Source organism: Pseudophryne corroboree, chromosome 10 (assembly GCF_028390025.1).
Source record: "Pseudophryne corroboree isolate aPseCor3 chromosome 10, aPseCor3.hap2, whole genome shotgun sequence".
Lineage (NCBI taxonomy): Eukaryota > Metazoa > Chordata > Amphibia > Anura > Myobatrachidae > Pseudophryne > Pseudophryne corroboree.
The window spans coordinates 245,088,987-245,106,323 of NC_086453.1; the positions used below are offsets into that span (position 1 = coordinate 245,088,987).

The 17,337-nt window shown below is 47.2% G+C and overlaps 1 protein-coding gene across 6 annotated transcripts in view; it reads left to right on the forward strand.

Moving 5' to 3' along the window:
- TTC12 (tetratricopeptide repeat domain 12) overlaps positions 1–17,337 on the forward strand; it is a 344,406-nt gene that overhangs the window by 185,424 nt on the left and 141,645 nt on the right. For 5 of the 6 annotated variants that reach the window (XM_063943179.1, XM_063943178.1, XM_063943181.1 and 2 more), the window contains one exon: positions 13,517–13,705. The exons of the other annotated variant lie outside the window; for it this stretch is intronic. In XM_063943179.1, the coding sequence (XP_063799249.1) occupies positions 13,517–13,705 (189 nt within the window). The remainder of the gene's footprint in view (positions 1–13,516; positions 13,706–17,337) is intronic. 6 annotated transcript variants of the gene reach the window in all.

Genomic DNA, 17,337 nt, shown 5'->3' on the forward strand with positions numbered 1-17,337 from the left:
GGGGCAGACATAACATTTGCAGAGAGAGTTAGATTTGGGTGGGTTATTTCGTTTCTGTGCAGGGTAAATACTGGCTGCTTTATTCTTACACTGCAATTTAGATTTCAGTTTGAATACACCCCACCCAAATCTAACTCTCTCTGCACATGTTATATCTGCCCCCCTGCAGTGCACATGGGCCCTCATTCCGAGTTGTTCGCTCGTTCTTTTTCATCGCATCGCAGTGAAAATCCGCTTAGTACGCATGCGCAAAGTTCGCACTGCGACTGCGCCAAGTAACTTTACTATGAAGAAAGTATTTTTACTCACGGCTTTTTCTTCGCTCCGGCGATCGTAATGTGATTGACAGGAAATGGGTGTTACTGGGCGGAAACACGGCGTTTTAGGGGCGTGTGGCTGAAAACGCTACCGTTTCCGGAAAAAACGCAGGAGTGGCCGGAGAAACGGTGGGAGTGCCTGGGCGAACGCTGGGTGTGTTTGTGACGTCAACCAGGAACGACAAGCACTGAACTGATCGCACAGGCAGAGTAAGTCTGGAGCTACTCTGAAACTGCTAAGTAGTTAGTAATCGCAATATTGCGAATACATCGGTCGCAATTTTAAGAAGCTAAGATTCACTCCCAGTAGGCGGCGGCTTAGCGTGTGTAACTCTGCTAAATTCGCCTTGCGACCGATCAACTCGGAATGAGGGCCATGGTTTTTCCCAACTGCTAACAAATTTGCTGCTGTGATCAACTCAGAATTAGGCCCATTGTACAGTATTTAATGTAAAATCGTTTTTTACTTAAACCTGAGGGTTGACCTCAACATTGAATGTAGACTTTGCATATTTTTTATAGTAAAATGCATGTGCCTTACTCAGCTGTTATTGTATATAGACAATGTATATAGAATAATGGGAGAGATTTATATATCAATATTTAGGAAACATGATTCCATATTACTTTGCAATGCTTTAGAATACACTGAAGACTTCTGTGCGAAAAACTTAGCATTAATGTATGCTAATTGCTGTAATGACACCATGACTTTCACTAAATTGTTAACATAACCCCAAAGGCACACTCTAATGGATGCTCATAAATTGTTCAAGATGAATTGTCACTGACCTCCCTGTGTGTTAAAGCCATTTAATATTAATATGGGAGGATGGTTTACATGATATAAGTGTTTAATTTGTGATTTAGTCCTGGAATCTTTTTTTTACGTATACAGTATTTAAGAGATGAGCACAAAGTGTGTTCTCACAGCCATGGCATGTTTTCCTACTTACAGTATATATATGCAGCACAGTGGGACGGGCAGTGGTTTTCTTACTGTATCATACCACTGAGGTCTTGGGTTCAGTTTCCACCAAGTTTCTATCTGTATGGAGTTTGCATTTTCTCCCTTTATTTGTGTTGGATTCTTCAACGTTCTTCAGTTTTTATTCACACTACAAAATCATATTGGTGAGTTAATTGGTTTTTGACAAAAAAGAAATAAAAATAAGATTTTACTTACCGGTAAATCTATTTCTCGTAGTCCGTAGAGGATGCTGGGACTCCGTAAGGACCATGGGGAATAGACGGGCTCCGCAGGAGATAGGGCACTTTAAGAAAGCTTTGGACTCTGGGTGTGCACTGGCTCCTCCCTCTATGCCCCTCCTCGAGACCTCAGTTAGGGAAACTGAGGAGATGGACAGTACGAGGAAGGATTTTTGTAAATCTAAGGGCGAGATTCATACCAGCCACACCAATCACACCGTATAACTTGTGATAAATTTACCCAGTTAACAGTATGAACAACAACATAGCCACGGTTCCACCGAAAAACTATAACATAACCCTTATGTAAGCAATAACTATATACAAGTCTTGCAGAAGAAGTCCGCACTTGGGACTGGCGCCCAGCATCCTCTACGGACTACGAGAAATAGATTTACCGGTAAGTAAAATCTTATTTTCTATAACGTCCTTGAGGATGCTTGGACTCCGTAAGGACCATGGGGATTATACCAAAGCTCCCAAACGGGCGGGAGAGTGCGGATGACTCTGCAGCACCGATTGAGCAAACAGGAGGTCCTCCTCAGCCAGGGTATCAAACTTATAGAACTTTGCAAAGGTGTTTGTCCCCGACCAAGTAGCTGCTCGGCACAACTGTAATGCCGAGACACCTCGGACAGCCGCCCAAGAAGAGCCCACTTTCCTAGTGGAGTGGGACTTAACCGATTTCGGTAACGGCAATCCTGCCGTAGAATGCGCCTGCTGAATCGTGTTACAGATCCAGCGAGCAATAGTCTGCTTTGAAGCAGGAGCGCCAACCTTGTTGGCCGCATACAGAACAAACAAAGCTTCAGTCTTCCTGATTCTAGCCATTCTGGTCACATAAATCTTAAAAGCCCTGACTACATCCAGGGACTCGGAATCCTCCAAGTCCCGTGTAGCCACAGGCACGACAATAGGTTGGTTCACATGAAAAGATGAGACCACTTTTGTCAGAAAGTGAGGGCGAGTCCTCAACTCTGCCCTATCCACGTGAAAAACCAAGTATGGGCTTTTATGTGATAAAGCCACCAATTCGGAAACACGTCTTGCCGAAGCTAACGCCAACAACATGACCACTTTCCACGTGAGGTATTTCAACTCCACAATTTTGAGTGGTTCAAACCAAGGTGACTTGAGGAAACGTAACACCACGTTAAGATCCCAAGGTGCCACCGGAGGCACAAATGGAGGCTGAATATGCAGCACTCCCTTCACAAAGGTCTGTACTTTTGGAATAGAGGCCAATTCTCTTTGAAAGAAAATGGATAAGGCCGAAATCTGGACCTTTATGGACCCTAATTTTAGGCCCAAAGTCACTCCTGTTTGAAGGAAGTGAAGTAGACGGCCCAAATGGAACTCCTCCGTAGGAGCAGCTCTGGCCTCACACCAAGAAACATATTTCCGCTATATACGGTGATAATGTTTTAGCATCACGTCTTTCCTAGCCTTGATCAGGGTAGGAATGACTTCCTCCGGAATCCCTTTTTCCGCTAGGATCCGGTGTTCAACCGCACAGCCGTCAAATGCAGCCGCGGTAAGTCTTGGAACAGACAGGGCCCCTGCCGCAACAGGTCCTGCCTTAGAGGAAGAGGCCACGGATCCCCTCGAGCAACTCTTGCAGCTCCGGATACCGAGTCCTCCGTGGCCAATCCGGAACAATGAGTATTGTTCTGACCCTGCTTCTTCGTATTATTCTCAACACCTTGGGTATGAGAGGAAGATGAGGAAACACATAGACCGATCTGAACACCCAAGGTGTCACCAGAGCATCTACCGCTACCGCCTGAGGGTCCCTTGACCTGGCGCAATACCGCTTTAGCTTTTTGTTGAGATGGGATGCCATCATGTCGATTTGAGGCAGTCCCCAACAATCCGTGATCTGTGTGAAGACTTCTTGATGAAGTCCCCACTCTCCCGGATGCAGGTCGTGCCTGCTGAGGAAGTCCTCCTCCCAGTTGTCCACTCCCGGGATGAACACCGCTGACAGTGCGCTTACATAGCCTTCCTCCCAGCGTTGAATCCTGGTCACTTCTGCCATGGCCATTTTGCTCATTGTTCCGCCTTGGCGGTTTATATGAGCCACAGCCGTGACATTGTCTGACTGAATCAGAACCGGTTTTCTCCGAAGCAATTCCTCCGCTTGACGCAGGGCATTGTATATGGCCCTCAACTCCAGGACGTTGATGTGGAGACAAGACTCTAGGCTTGACCAGAGACCTTGGAAATTTCATCCCAGTGTCACTGCTCCCCAGCCTCGGAGGCTTGCGTCCGTGGTCACCAGGACCCAGTCCTGAATGCCGAACCTGCGACCTTCTAGTAGGTGAGCACTGTTCAGCCACCACAGGAGAGATACCCTGGTCCTGGGAGACAGGGTGATCCTTTGATGCATTTGTAAATGGGTCCCGGACCACTTGTCCAAGAGGTCCCATTGAAAAGTCCTCGCATGGAACCTGCCAAAAGGGATGGCCTCGTAGGAAGCCACCATCTTCCCCAGGACCCGCGTGCAATGATGCACTGAAACCTTTTTTGGTTTTAATAGGTTCCTGACAATGGCTATGAGTTCCTGAACCTTTTCGATCGGAAGAAAAACCTTTTTCTGGTCTGTGTCTAGAATCAGCACCAAAAAGGTCAGACGCGTTGTAGGGACTAGCTGGGACTTCGGTATATTGAGAATCCAGCCGTGTATCTGCAACGTCTTCATGGACAGAGACACGCTGTCCGGCAACCTCTCCCAAGATCTCGCCTTTATGAGGAGATCGTCCAAGTATGGGATAATTGTGACCACCTGCCTGCGCAGGAGCACTATCATTTCCGCCATTACCTTGGTGAAAATTCTCGGGGCCGTGGAAAGCCCAAACGGCAACGTCTGAAATTGGCAGTGACAGTCCTGCATCTCAGGAACGCCTGATGCGGGGGGAATATCGGAACATGAAGGTAAGCATCCTTTATGTCCAGGGACACCATCCAATCCCCCCCCCCCTCCAGGCTGGCGATGACCGCCCTGAGTGATTCCATTTTGAACTTGAACCTCTTCAAGTACAGGTTCAGAGATTTCAGGTTTAAAACGGGTCTGACCGAACCGTCCGGTTTCGGGACCACAAACAGGGTTGAGTAATATCCCTCTCCTTGCTGGAGATGAGGAACTGTGACAATCACCTGTTGAATATACAATTTTTGGATTGCTGCCAACACTAGCTCCCTCTCTGACGGGGAAGCCGGCAGAGCCGATTTGAAAAATCGGCAAGGAGGCAAGTCTTCGAATTCCAGCCTGTATCCCTGAGAAACAATTTCTAATGCCCAGGGATCCACCTGCGAGTGAACCCAGACGTGGCTGAAAAATCGAAGACGAGCCCCCACCAGATCTGCCTCCCCTCGGAAAGCCCCAGCGTCATGCGGTGGACTTTGCAGACGCAGGGGAGGACTTCTGCTCTTGGGAACTAGCTGTGTGCAGCTTTTTTTCCCCTGCCTTTCCCTCTGGCAACTAAGGATGATCCACGTACCTTCTTGTTTTTATTGGAACGAAAGAACTGCATTTGATAATGAGGTGCCTTTTTTGTATGCTGCGGGGGGACATAAGGTAAGAAATTTGACTTACCAGCCGTAGCCGTAGAGACAAGATCCGAGAGGCCGTCTCCAAACAACTCCACCCCTTTGTAAGGCAAGGACTCCATATGCCGCTTTGAATCGGCATCTACCGTCCAGTGTCGGGTCCACAAGAGCCGCCTAGCAGAAATAGACATAGCATTTATTCTGGAGCTTAATAAACAAATGTCTCTCTGAGCATCCCTCATATACAAGGCAGCATCTCTGATATGCTCTATGGTCATTTGAATGGCGACCCTCCCTATCTAAGGTGTCAATTTCCGTAGATAAGGAATCTGCCCATGCCACAACCGCACTACAAACCCAGGCCGACGCCATAGCCGGTCGAGCAATAGTACCGGAATGATTGTAAATGTGATTTAAGGTAATTTCCTGCCTGCGATCAGCAGGTTCCTTGAGGGAAGCCGTATCCTGAGAAGGCAGTGCCACCTTTTTGGACAAACGTGTCAGCGCCTTGTCAACTTTTGGCGAAGATTCCCAGCGTATCCTATCAGTTTGTGGAAAAGGATACGCCATGAGAATCCTTTTGAGAACTTGTGGTCTCCTATCCGGAGATTCCCAAGCCTTTTCGCACAAGTCACTTAATTCAAATGAAGATGGAAAAGTGACTTCAGGCTTTTTCCCTTTATACATGTGTACCCTCGTGTCAGGGACAGGGGGTTCCTCAGTAATATGCAAAACCTCTTTAATGGCAATAATCATGTACCGTATACCCTTAGCCACCTTTGGCTGTAATTTTGCATCTTCATAGTCAACACTAGAGTCAGTATCTGTGTCGGTATCTGTGTCCCCGATCTGGGATATGGTGCGCTTCTGAGACCCCGAAGGACCTGGCGCCCCAGGGACAGGCATGGACTGGCTACCTGACTGATCCTAGCTTCTGCCTTGTCTAATCTTTTATGCAATAGATTGACATTTGCATTCAAGACATTCAGCATATCCACCCATTCCGGTGTCGGCGTTGCCGACGGCGACCTGACATTCAAGCACTCCCCCTCCACATTAAGCGAGCCTTCCTCGTCAAACATGTCGACACACGCGTACCGACACACTTCACACACAGGGAACCCCTTTCCTGAAGACAGTATCCCTGTCAAGGCCCTTTGGAGAGACAGAGAGAGAGTATGCCAGCACACACGCCAGCGCAATAACCCTGGAGACCAACACAAAATGTTTTTCCCCATCAGCGCTGTATAATATGTAAACCGCCAATTATGTGCCCCCCCCCCCTCTCTTTTAAGCACCCTTTCACCGTGTGTAAGCAGGGGAGAGTCCGGGGAGCTTCCTCTCAGCAGTGCTGTGGAGAGAAAATGGCGCTGGTGAGTGCTGAGGGAGAAGCCCTGCCCCCTCGGAGGCGGGCTTCTGTCCCGCTCAAACTTAGTAAAATATGGCGGGGCTCTTTTATATACATGTACAGAGCCCTACTGGGGAGGACGCCCAGTAGGAACCTGCGTTCACCCCCTCTGGAGCTAATGGTGTCCAGTAGCCGAGGAAGCAGAGCCTATCTTTGACAAGAAGGTCTGCTCCTCTCTCCTCAGTCCCTCGATGCAGGGAGCCTGTTGCCAGCAGTGCTCCCTGTGAAAAAGTAGTAAAAGGTAAAAAAAAAATCCACACAAAAATGCTTCTAGGCAGAGAACTCTGGAGAGCTCTCTGCAGTGCACCCATCTTGCTCTGGGCACAATGTAAAACTGAGGTCTGGAGGAGGGGCATAGAGGGAGGAGCCAGTGCACACCCAGAGTCCAAAGCTTTCTTAAAGTGCCCTATCTCCTGCGGAGCCCGTCGATTCCACATGGTCCTTACGGAGTCCCAGCATCCTCAAGGACGTTAGAGAAATGTAGTGTATATTAGAGATGAGCGGGTTCGGTTTCTTTGAATCCGAACCCGCACGAACTTCACTTTTTTTTTCACGGGTCCGAGCGACTCGGATCTTCCCGCCTTGCTCGGTTAACCCGAGCGCGCCCGAACGTCATCATGACGCTGTCGGATTCTCGCGAGACTCGGATTCTATATAAGGAGCCGCGCGTCGCCGCCATTTTCACACGTGCATTGAGATTGATAGGGAGAGGACGTGGCTGGCGTCCTCTCCATTAGAATAGATTAGAAGAGAGAGAGAGAGAGAGAGATTGTGCAGACAGAGTTTACCACAGTGACCAGTGCAGTTGTTGTTAAGTTAACTTTTATTTAATATATCCGTTCTCTGCTATATCCGTTCTCTGCCTGAAAAAAACGATACACAGCAGTCACACAGTGTGACTCAGTCTGTGTGCACTCAGCTCAGCCCAGTGTGCTGCACATCAATGTATAAAAGCTTATAATAATTGTGGGGGAGACTGGGGAGCACTGCAGGTTGTTATAGCAGGAGCCAGGAGTACATAATATTATATTAATTTAAAATTAAACAGTGCACACTTTTGCTGCAGGAGTGCCACTGCCAGTGTGACTAGTGGTGACCAGTGCCTGACCACCAGTATAGTAGTATATTGTTGTATACTATCTCTTTATCAACCAGTCTATATTAGCAGCAGACACAGTACAGTGCGGTAGTTCACGGCTGTGGCTACCTCTGTGTCGGCAGTCGGCACTCGGCAGGCAGTCCGTCCATCCATAATTGTATAATTATATACCACCTAACCGTGGTATTTTTTTTTCTTTCTTTATACCGTCGTCATAGTCATACTAGTTGTTACGAGTATACTACTATCTCTTTATCAACCAGTGTACAGTGCGGTAGTTCACGGCTGTGGCTACCTCTGTGTCGGCAGTCGGCAGGCAGTCCGTCCATCCATAATTGTATTATTATAATATATACCACCTAACCGTGGTTTTTTTTTCATTCTTTATACCGTCATAGTGTCATACTAGTTGTTACGAGTATACTACTATCTCTTTATCAACCAGTGTACAGTGCGGTAGTTCGCGGCTGTGGCTACCTCTGTGTCGGCAGTCGGCAGGCAGTCCGTCCATCCATAATTGTATTATAATATATACCACCTAACCGTGTTTTTTTTTTCATTCTTTATACCGTCATAGTGTCATACTAGTTGTTACGAGTATACTACTATCTCTTTATCAACCAGTGTACAGTGCGGTAGTTCACGGCTGTGGCTACCTCTGTGTCGGCAGTCGGCAGGCAGTCCGTCCATCCATAATTGTATTATAATATATACCACCTAACCGTGGTTTTTTTTTCATTCTTTATACCGTCATAGTCAGTCATACTAGTTGTTACGAGTATACTACTATCTCTTTATCAACCAGTGTACAGTGCGGTAGTTCACGGCTGTGGCTACCTCTGTGTCGGCACTCGGCAGGCAGTCCGTCCATCCATAATTGTATTATAATATATACCACCTAACCGTGGTTTTTTTTTCATTCTTTATACCGTCATAGTGTCATACTAGTTGTTACGAGTATACTACTATCTCTTTATCAACCAGTGTACAGTGCGGTAGTTCACGGCTGTGGCTACCTCTGTGTCGGCAGTCGGCAGGCAGTCCGTCCATCCATAATTGTATTATAATATATACCACCTAACCGTGGTTTTTTTTTCATTCTTTATACCGTCATAGTGTCATACTAGTTGTTACGAGTATACTACTATCTCTTTATCAACCAGTGTACAGTGCGGTAGTTCACGGCTGTGGCTACCTCTGTGTCGGCAGTCGGCAGGCAGTCCGTCCATCCATAATTGTATTATAATATATACCACCTAACCGTGGTTTTTTTTTCATTCTTTATACCGTCATAGTCAGTCATACTAGTTGTTACGAGTATACTACTATCTCTTTATCAACCAGTGTACAGTGCGGTAGTTCACGGCTGTGGCTACCTCTGTGTCGGAACTCGGCAGGCAGTCCGTCCATCCATAATTGTATTACAATATATACCACCTAACCGTGGTTTTTTTATACCACCTAACCGTGGCAGTCCGTCCATAATTGTATACTAGTATCCAATCCATCCATCTCCATTGTTTACCTGAGGTGCCTTTTAGTTCTGCCTATAAAATATGGAGAACAAAAAAGTTGAGGTTCCAAAATTAGGGAAAGATCAAGATCCACTTCCACCTCGTGCTGAAGCTGCTGCCACTAGTCATGGCCGAGACGATGAAATGCCAGCAACGTCGTCTGCCAAGGCCGATGCCCAATGTCATAGTACAGAGCATGTCAAATCCAAAACACCAAATATCAGAAAAAAAAGGACTCCAAAACCTAAAATAAAATTGTCGGAGGAGAAGCGTAAACTTGCCAATATGCCATTTACCACACGGAGTGGCAAGGAACGGCTGAGGCCCTGGCCTATGTTCATGGCTAGTGGTTCAGCTTCACATGAGGATGGAAGCACTCAGCCTCTCGCTAGAAAACTGAAAAGACTCAAGCTGGCAAAAGCACCGCAAAGAACTGTGCGTTCTTTGAAATCCCAAATCCACAAGGAGAGTCCAATTGTGTCGTTTGCGATGCCTGACCTTCCCAACACTGGACGTGAAGAGCATGCGCCTTCCACTATTTGCATGCCCCCTGCAAGTGCTGGAAGGAGCACCCGCAGTCCAGTTCCTGATAGTCAGATTGAAGATGTCAGTGTTGAAGTACACCAGGATGAGGAGGATATGGGTGTTGCTGGCGCTGGGGAGGAAATTGACCAGAAGGATTCTGATGGTGAGGTGGTTTGTTTAAGTCAGGCACCCGGGGAGACACCTGTTGTCCGTGGGAGGAATATGGCCGTTGACATGCCAGGTGAAAATACCAAAAAAATCAGCTCTTCGGTGTGGAGGTATTTCACCAGAAATGCGGACAACAGGTGTCAAGCCGTGTGTTCCCTTTGTCAAGCTGTAATAAGTAGGGGTAAGGACGTTAACCACCTCGGAACATCCTCCCTTATACGTCACCTGCAGCGCATTCATAATAAGTCAGTGACAAGTTCAAAAACTTTGGGTGACAGCGGAAGCAGTCCACTGACCAGTAAATCCCTTCCTCTTGTAACCAAGCTCACGCAAACCACCCCACCAACTCCCTCAGTGTCAATTTCCTCCTTCCCCAGGAATGCCAATAGTCCTGCAGGCCATGTCACTGGCAAGTCTGACGAGTCCTCTCCTGCCTGGGATTCCTCCGATGCATCCTTGCGTGTAACGCCTACTGCTGCTGGCGCTGCTGTTGTTGCCGCTGGGAGTCGATGGTCATCCCAGAGGGGAAGTCGTAAGCCCACTTGTACTACTTCCAGTAAGCAATTGACTGTTCAACAGTCCTTTGCGAGGAAGATGAAATATCACAGCAGTCATCCTACTGCAAAGCGGATAACTGAGTCCTTGACAACTATGTTGGTGTTAGACGTGCGTCCGGTATCCGCCGTTAGTTCACAGGGAACTAGACAATTTATTGAGGCAGTGTGCCCCCGTTACCAAATACCATCTAGGTTCCACTTCTCTAGGCAGGCGATACCGAGAATGTACACGGACGTCAGAAAAAGACTCACCAGTGTCCTAAAAAATGCAGTTGTACCCAATGTCCACTTAACCACGGACATGTGGACAAGTGGAGCAGGGCAGGGTCAGGACTATATGACTGTGACAGCCCACTGGGTAGATGTATGGACTCCCGCCGCAAGAACAGCAGCGGCGGCACCAGTAGCAGCATCTCGCAAACGCCAACTCTTTCCTAGGCAGGCTACGCTTTGTATCACCGCTTTCCAGAATACGCACACAGCTGAAAACCTCTTACGGCAACTGAGGAAGATCATCGCGGAATGGCTTACCCCAATTGGACTCTCCTGTGGATTTGTGGCATCGGACAACGCCAGCAATATTGTGTGTGCATTAAATATGGGCAAATTCCAGCACGTCCCATGTTTTGCACATACCTTGAATTTGGTGGTGCAGAATTTTTTAAAAAACGACAGGGGCGTGCAAGAGATGCTGTCGGTGGCCAGAAAAATTGCGGGACACTTTCGGCGTACAGGCACCACGTACAGAAGACTGGAGCACCACCAAAAACTACTGAACCTGCCCTGCCATCATCTGAAGCAAGAAGTGGTAACGAGGTGGAATTCAACCCTCTATATGCTTCAGAGGTTGGAGGAGCAGCAAAAGGCCATTCAAGCCTATACAATTGAGCACGATATAGGAGATGGAATGCACCTGTCTCAAGTGCAGTGGAGAATGATTTAAACGTTGTGCAAGGTTCTGATGCCCTTTGAACTTGCCACACGTGAAGTCAGTTCAGACACTGCCAGCCTGAGTCAGGTCATTCCCCTCATCAGGCTTTTGCAGAAGAAGCTGGAGGCATTGAAGAAGGAGCTAACACGGAGCGATTCCGCTAGGCATGTGGGACTTGTGGATGCAGCCCTTAATTCGCTTAACAAGGATTCACGGGTGGTCAATCTGTTGAAATCAGAGCACTACATTTTGGCCACCGTGCTCGATCCTAGATTTAAAGCCTACCTTGGATCTCTCTTTCCGGCAGACACAGGTCTGCTGGGGTTGAAAGACCTGCTGGTGACAAAATTGTCAAGTCAAGCGGAACGCGACCTGTCAACATCTCCTCCTTCACATTCTCCCGCAACTGGGGGTGCGAGGAAAAGGCTCAGAATTCCGAGCCCACCCGCTGGCGGTGATGCAGGGCAGTCTGGAGCGACTGCTGATGCTGACATCTGGTCCGGACTGAAGGACCTGACAACGATTACGGACATGTCGTCTACTGTCACTGCATATGATTCTCTCAACATTGATAGAATGGTGGAGGATTATATGAGTGACCGCATCCAAGTAGGCACGTCACACAGTCCGTACTTATACTGGCAGGAAAAAGAGGCAATTTGGAGGCCCTTGCACAAACTGGCTTTATTCTACCTAAGTTGCCCTCCCACAAGTGTGTACTCCGAAAGAGTGTTTAGTGCCGCCGCTCACCTTGTCAGCAATCGGCGTACGAGGTTACATCCAGAAAATGTGGAGAAGATGATGTTCATTAAAATGAATTATAATCAATTCCTCCGCGGAGACATTGACCAGCAGCAATTGCCTCCACAAAGTACACAGGGAGCTGAGATGGTGGATTCCAGTGGGGACGAATTGATAATCTGTGAGGAGGGGGATGTACACGGTGATATATCGGAGGGTGAAGATGAGGTGGACATCTTGCCTCTGTAGAGCCAGTTTGTGCAAGGAGAGATTAATTGCTTCTTTTTTGGGGGGGGTCCAAACCAACCCGTCATATCAGTCACAGTCGTGTGGCAGACCCTGTCACTGAAATGATGGGTTGGTTAAAGTGTGCATGTCCTGTTTTGTTTATACAACATAAGGGTGGGTGGGAGGGCCCAAGGATAATTCCATCTTGCACCTCTTTTTTCTTTTCTTTTTCTTTGCATCATGTGCTGATTGGGGAGGGTTTTTTGGAAGGGACATCCTGCGTGACACTGCAGTGCCACTCCTAGATGGGCCCGGTGTTTGTGTCGGCCACTAGGGTCGCTAATCTTACTCACACAGCTACCTCATTGCGCCTCTTTTTTTCTTTGCGTCATGTGCTGTTTGGGGAGGGTTTTTTGGAAGGGACATCCTGCGTGACACTGCAGTGCCACTCCTAGATGTGCCCGGTGTTTGTGTCGGCCACTAGGGTCGCTAATCTTACTCACACAGTCAGCTACCTCATTGCGCCTCTTTTTTTCTTTGCGTCATGTGCTGTTTGGGGAGGGTTTTTTGGAAGGGCCATCCTGCGTGACACTGCAGTGCCACTCCTAGATGGGCCCGGTGTTTGTGTCGGCCACTAGGGTCGCTAATCTTACTCACACAGCTACCTCATTGCGCCTCTTTTTTTCTTTGCGTCATGTGCTGTTTGGGGAGGGTTTTTTGAAAGGGACATCCTGCGTGACACTGCAGTGCCACTCCTAGATGGGCCCGGTGTTTGTGTCGGCCACTAGGGTCGCTTATCTTACTCACACAGCGACCTCGGTGCAAATTTTAGGACTAAAAATAATATTGTGAGGTGTGAGGTATTCAGAATAGACTGAAAATGAGTGTAAATTATGGTTTTTGAGGTTAATAATACTTTGGGATCAAAATGACCCCCAAATTCTATGATTTAAGCTGTTTTTTAGTGTTTTTGGAAAAAAACACCCGAATCCAAAACACACCCGAATCCGACAAAAATAATTCGGTGAGGTTTTGCCAAAACGCGTTCGAACCCAAAACACGGCCGCGGAACCGAACCCAAAACCAAAACACAAAACCCGAAAAATTTCAGGCGCTCATCTCTAGTGTATATGTGTAAGTGTGTCCATGTGGATAACCCATAGGCTGTAATCACCACTGGGCATGGACTGATGTGAAACAAACATTCAAATAAACCTAATTTTCTCTACTAATTATCATTAAATGAATCCTTACTATGTTCATCACACAGGTTACTTGAATCAGGTGGACTCCCAGGAGATGAAAGACATGCAGGAAAAGAAGGCCTCACGGGATCTAGAGGCCGGGGCAGAAAATGCAGTATCTGTGACACAGCTGCTCCAGAAACTCTATAAAACAGACCAGATTCCTCTATATTATTCTGGAGGCTTACAGCTCCTAGCCAATGCTGTTAAGGATTGTGAGTGTCTACTACAGTATGTTTTATTTGTAGATATTAGGTCTGCTCAGGCCAGTCTCTGAACCAGATTGATTTCTGTTCTTGAAAGCTTCTTCTTTAACCTAAACCATATTAATTACATCAGTTAGATTTAAAAAAAAAAGAAAAAAGTGAAACATTACAGAAAACATTTAGGTAAATGTTAGAGATGAGCGGGTTCGGTTTCTCTGAATCCGAACCCGCCAGAACTTCATGTTTTTTTTCACGAGTCCGAGCGACTCGGATCTTCCCGCCTTGCTCGGTTAACCCGAGCGCGCCCGAACGTCATCATGACGCTGTCGGATTCTCGCGAGGCTCGGATTCTATCGCGAGACTCGGATTCTATATAAGGAGCCGGTCGTCGCCGCCATTTTCACACGTGCATTGAGATTGATAGGGAGAGGACGTGGCTGGCGTCCTCTCCGTTTAGACACTTGATTTACTAATTTTGGGGAGCATTAGGAGTACTCAGTAGTGTACAGTGCAGAGTTTTGCTGATAGTGACCAGTGACCACCACTTTTATTTATAATCCGTTCTCTGCCTGAAAAAAGCGATACACAGCACACAGTGACTCAGTCACATACATACCATATCTGTGTGCACTGCTCAGGCTCAGGCCAGTGTGCTGCATCATCTATATATATTATATATCTGTCTGACTGCTCAGCTCACACAGCTTATAATTGTGGGGGAGACTGGGGAGCACTACTGCAGTGCCAGTTATAGGTTATAGCAGGAGCCAGGAGTACATAATATTATATTAAAATTAAACAGTGCACACTTTTGCTGCAGGAGTGCCACTGCCAGTGTGACTAGTGACCAGTGACCTGACCACCAGTATATAATATTAGTAGTATACTATCTCTTTATCAACCAGTCTATATTAGCAGCAGACACAGTACAGTGCGGTAGTTCACGGCTGTGGCTATCTCTGTGTCGGCACTCGGCAGCCCGTCCATAATTGTATATACCAGTGACCTAACCGTGGTTTTTTTTTCTTTCTTTATACATACATACTAGTTACGAGTATACTATCTCTTTATCAACCAGTCTATATATTAGCAGCAGACACAGTACAGTGCGGTAGTTCACGGCTGTGGCTACCTCTGTGTCGGCACTCGGCAGCACGTCCATAATTGTATATACCACCTAACCGTGGTTTTTTTTTCTTTCTTTATACATACATACTAGTTACGAGTATACTATCTCTTTATCAACCAGTCTATATATTAGCAGCAGACACAGTACAGTGCGGTAGTTCACGGCTGTGGCTACCTCTGTGTCGGCACTCCGCAGCCCGTCCATAATTGTATATACCAGTGACCTAACCGTGGTTTTTTTTTCTTTCTTTATACATACATACTAGTTACGAGTATACTATCTCTTTATCAACCAGTCTATATATTAGCAGCAGACACAGTACAGTGCGGTAGTTCACGGCTGTGGCTACCTCTGTGTCGGCACTCGGCAGCCCGTCCATAATTGTATATACCACCTAACCGTGGTTTTTTTTTCTTTCTTTATACATACATACTAGTTACGAGTATACTATCTCTTTATCAACCAGTCTATATATTAGCAGCATACACAGTACAGTGCGGTAGTTCACGGCTGTGGCTACCTCTGTGTCGGCACTCGGCAGCCCGTCCATAATTGTATATACCAGTGACCTAACCGTGGTTTTTTTTTCTTTCTTTATACATACATACTAGTTACGAGTATACTATCTCTTTATCAACCAGTCTATATATTAGCAGCAGACACAGTACAGTGCGGTAGTTCACGGCTGTGGCTACCTCTGTGTCGGCACTCGGCAGCCCGTCCATAATTGTATATACCAGTGACCTAACCGTGGTTTTTTTTTCTTTCTTTATACATACATACTAGTTACGAGTATACTATCTCTTTATCAACCAGTCTATATATTAGCAGCAGACACAGTACAGTGCGGTAGTTCACGGCTGTGGCTACCTCTGTGTCGGCACTCGGCAGCCCGTCCATAATTGTATATACCAGTGACCTAACCGTGGTTTTTTTTTCTTTCTTTATACATACATACTAGTTACGAGTATACTATCTCTTTATCAACCAGTCTATATATTAGCAGCAGACACAGTACAGTGCGGTAGTTCACGGCTGTGGCTACCTCTGTGTCGGCACTCGGCAGCCCGTCCATAATTGTATATACCACCTAACCGTGGTTTTTTTTTCTTTCTTTATACATACATACTAGTTACGAGTATACTATCTCTTTATCAACCAGTCTATATATTAGCAGCAGACACAGTACAGTGCGGTAGTTCACGGCTGTACGAGGTTACATCCAGAAAATGTGGAGAAGATGATGTTCATTAAAATGAATTATAATCAATTCCTCCGCGGAGACATTGACCAGCAGCAATTGCCTCCACAAAGTACACAGGGAGCTGAGATGGTGGATTCCAGTGGGGACGAATTGATAATCTGTGAGGAGGGGGATGTACACGGTGATATATCGGAGGGTGAAGATGAGGTGGACATCTTGCCTCTGTAGAGCCAGTTTGTGCAAGGAGAGATTAATTGCTTCTTTTTTGGGGGGGGTCCAAACCAACCCGTCATATCAGTCACAGTCGTGTGGCAGACCCTGTCACTGAAATGATGGGTTGGTTAAAGTGTGCATGTCCTGTTTTGTTTATACAACATAAGGGTGGGTGGGAGGGCCCAAGGATAATTCCATCTTGCACCTCTTTTTTCTTTTCTTTTTCTTTGCATCATGTGCTGATTGGGGAGGGTTTTTTGGAAGGGACATCCTGCGTGACACTGCAGTGCCACTCCTAGATGGGCCCGGTGTTTGTGTCGGCCACTAGGGTCGCTAATCTTACTCACACAGCTACCTCATTGCGCCTCTTTTTTTCTTTGCGTCATGTGCTGTTTGGGGAGGGTTTTTTGGAAGGGACATCCTGCGTGACACTGCAGTGCCACTCCTAGATGTGCCCGGTGTTTGTGTCGGCCACTAGGGTCGCTAATCTTACTCACACAGCTACCTCATTGCGCCTCTTTTTTTCTTTGCGTCATGTGCTGTTTGGGGAGGGTTTTTTGGAAGGGACATCCTGCGTGACACTGCAGTGCCACTCCTAGATGGGCCCGGTGTTTGTGTCGGCCACTAGGGTCGCTAATCTTACTCACACAGTCAGCTACCTCATTGCGCCTCTTTTTTTCTTTGCGTCATGTGCTGTTTGGGGAGGGTTTTTTGGAAGGGCCATCCTGCGTGACACTGCAGTGCCACTCCTAGATGGGCCCGGTGTTTGTGTCGGCCACTAGGGTCGCTAATCTTACTCACACAGCTACCTCATTGCGCCTCTTTTTTTCTTTGCGTCATGTGCTGTTTGGGGAGGGTTTTTTGGAAGGGCCATCCTGCGTGACACTGCAGTGCCACTCCTAGATGGGCCCGGTGTTTGTGTCGGCCACTAGGGTCGCTAATCTTACTCACACAGCTACCTCATTGCGCCTCTTTTTTTCTTTGCGTCATGTGCTGTTTGGGGAGGGTTTTTTGGAAGGGACATCCTGCGTGACACTGCAGTGCCACTCCTAGATGGGCCCGGTGTTTGTGTCGGCCACTAGGGTCGCTTATCTT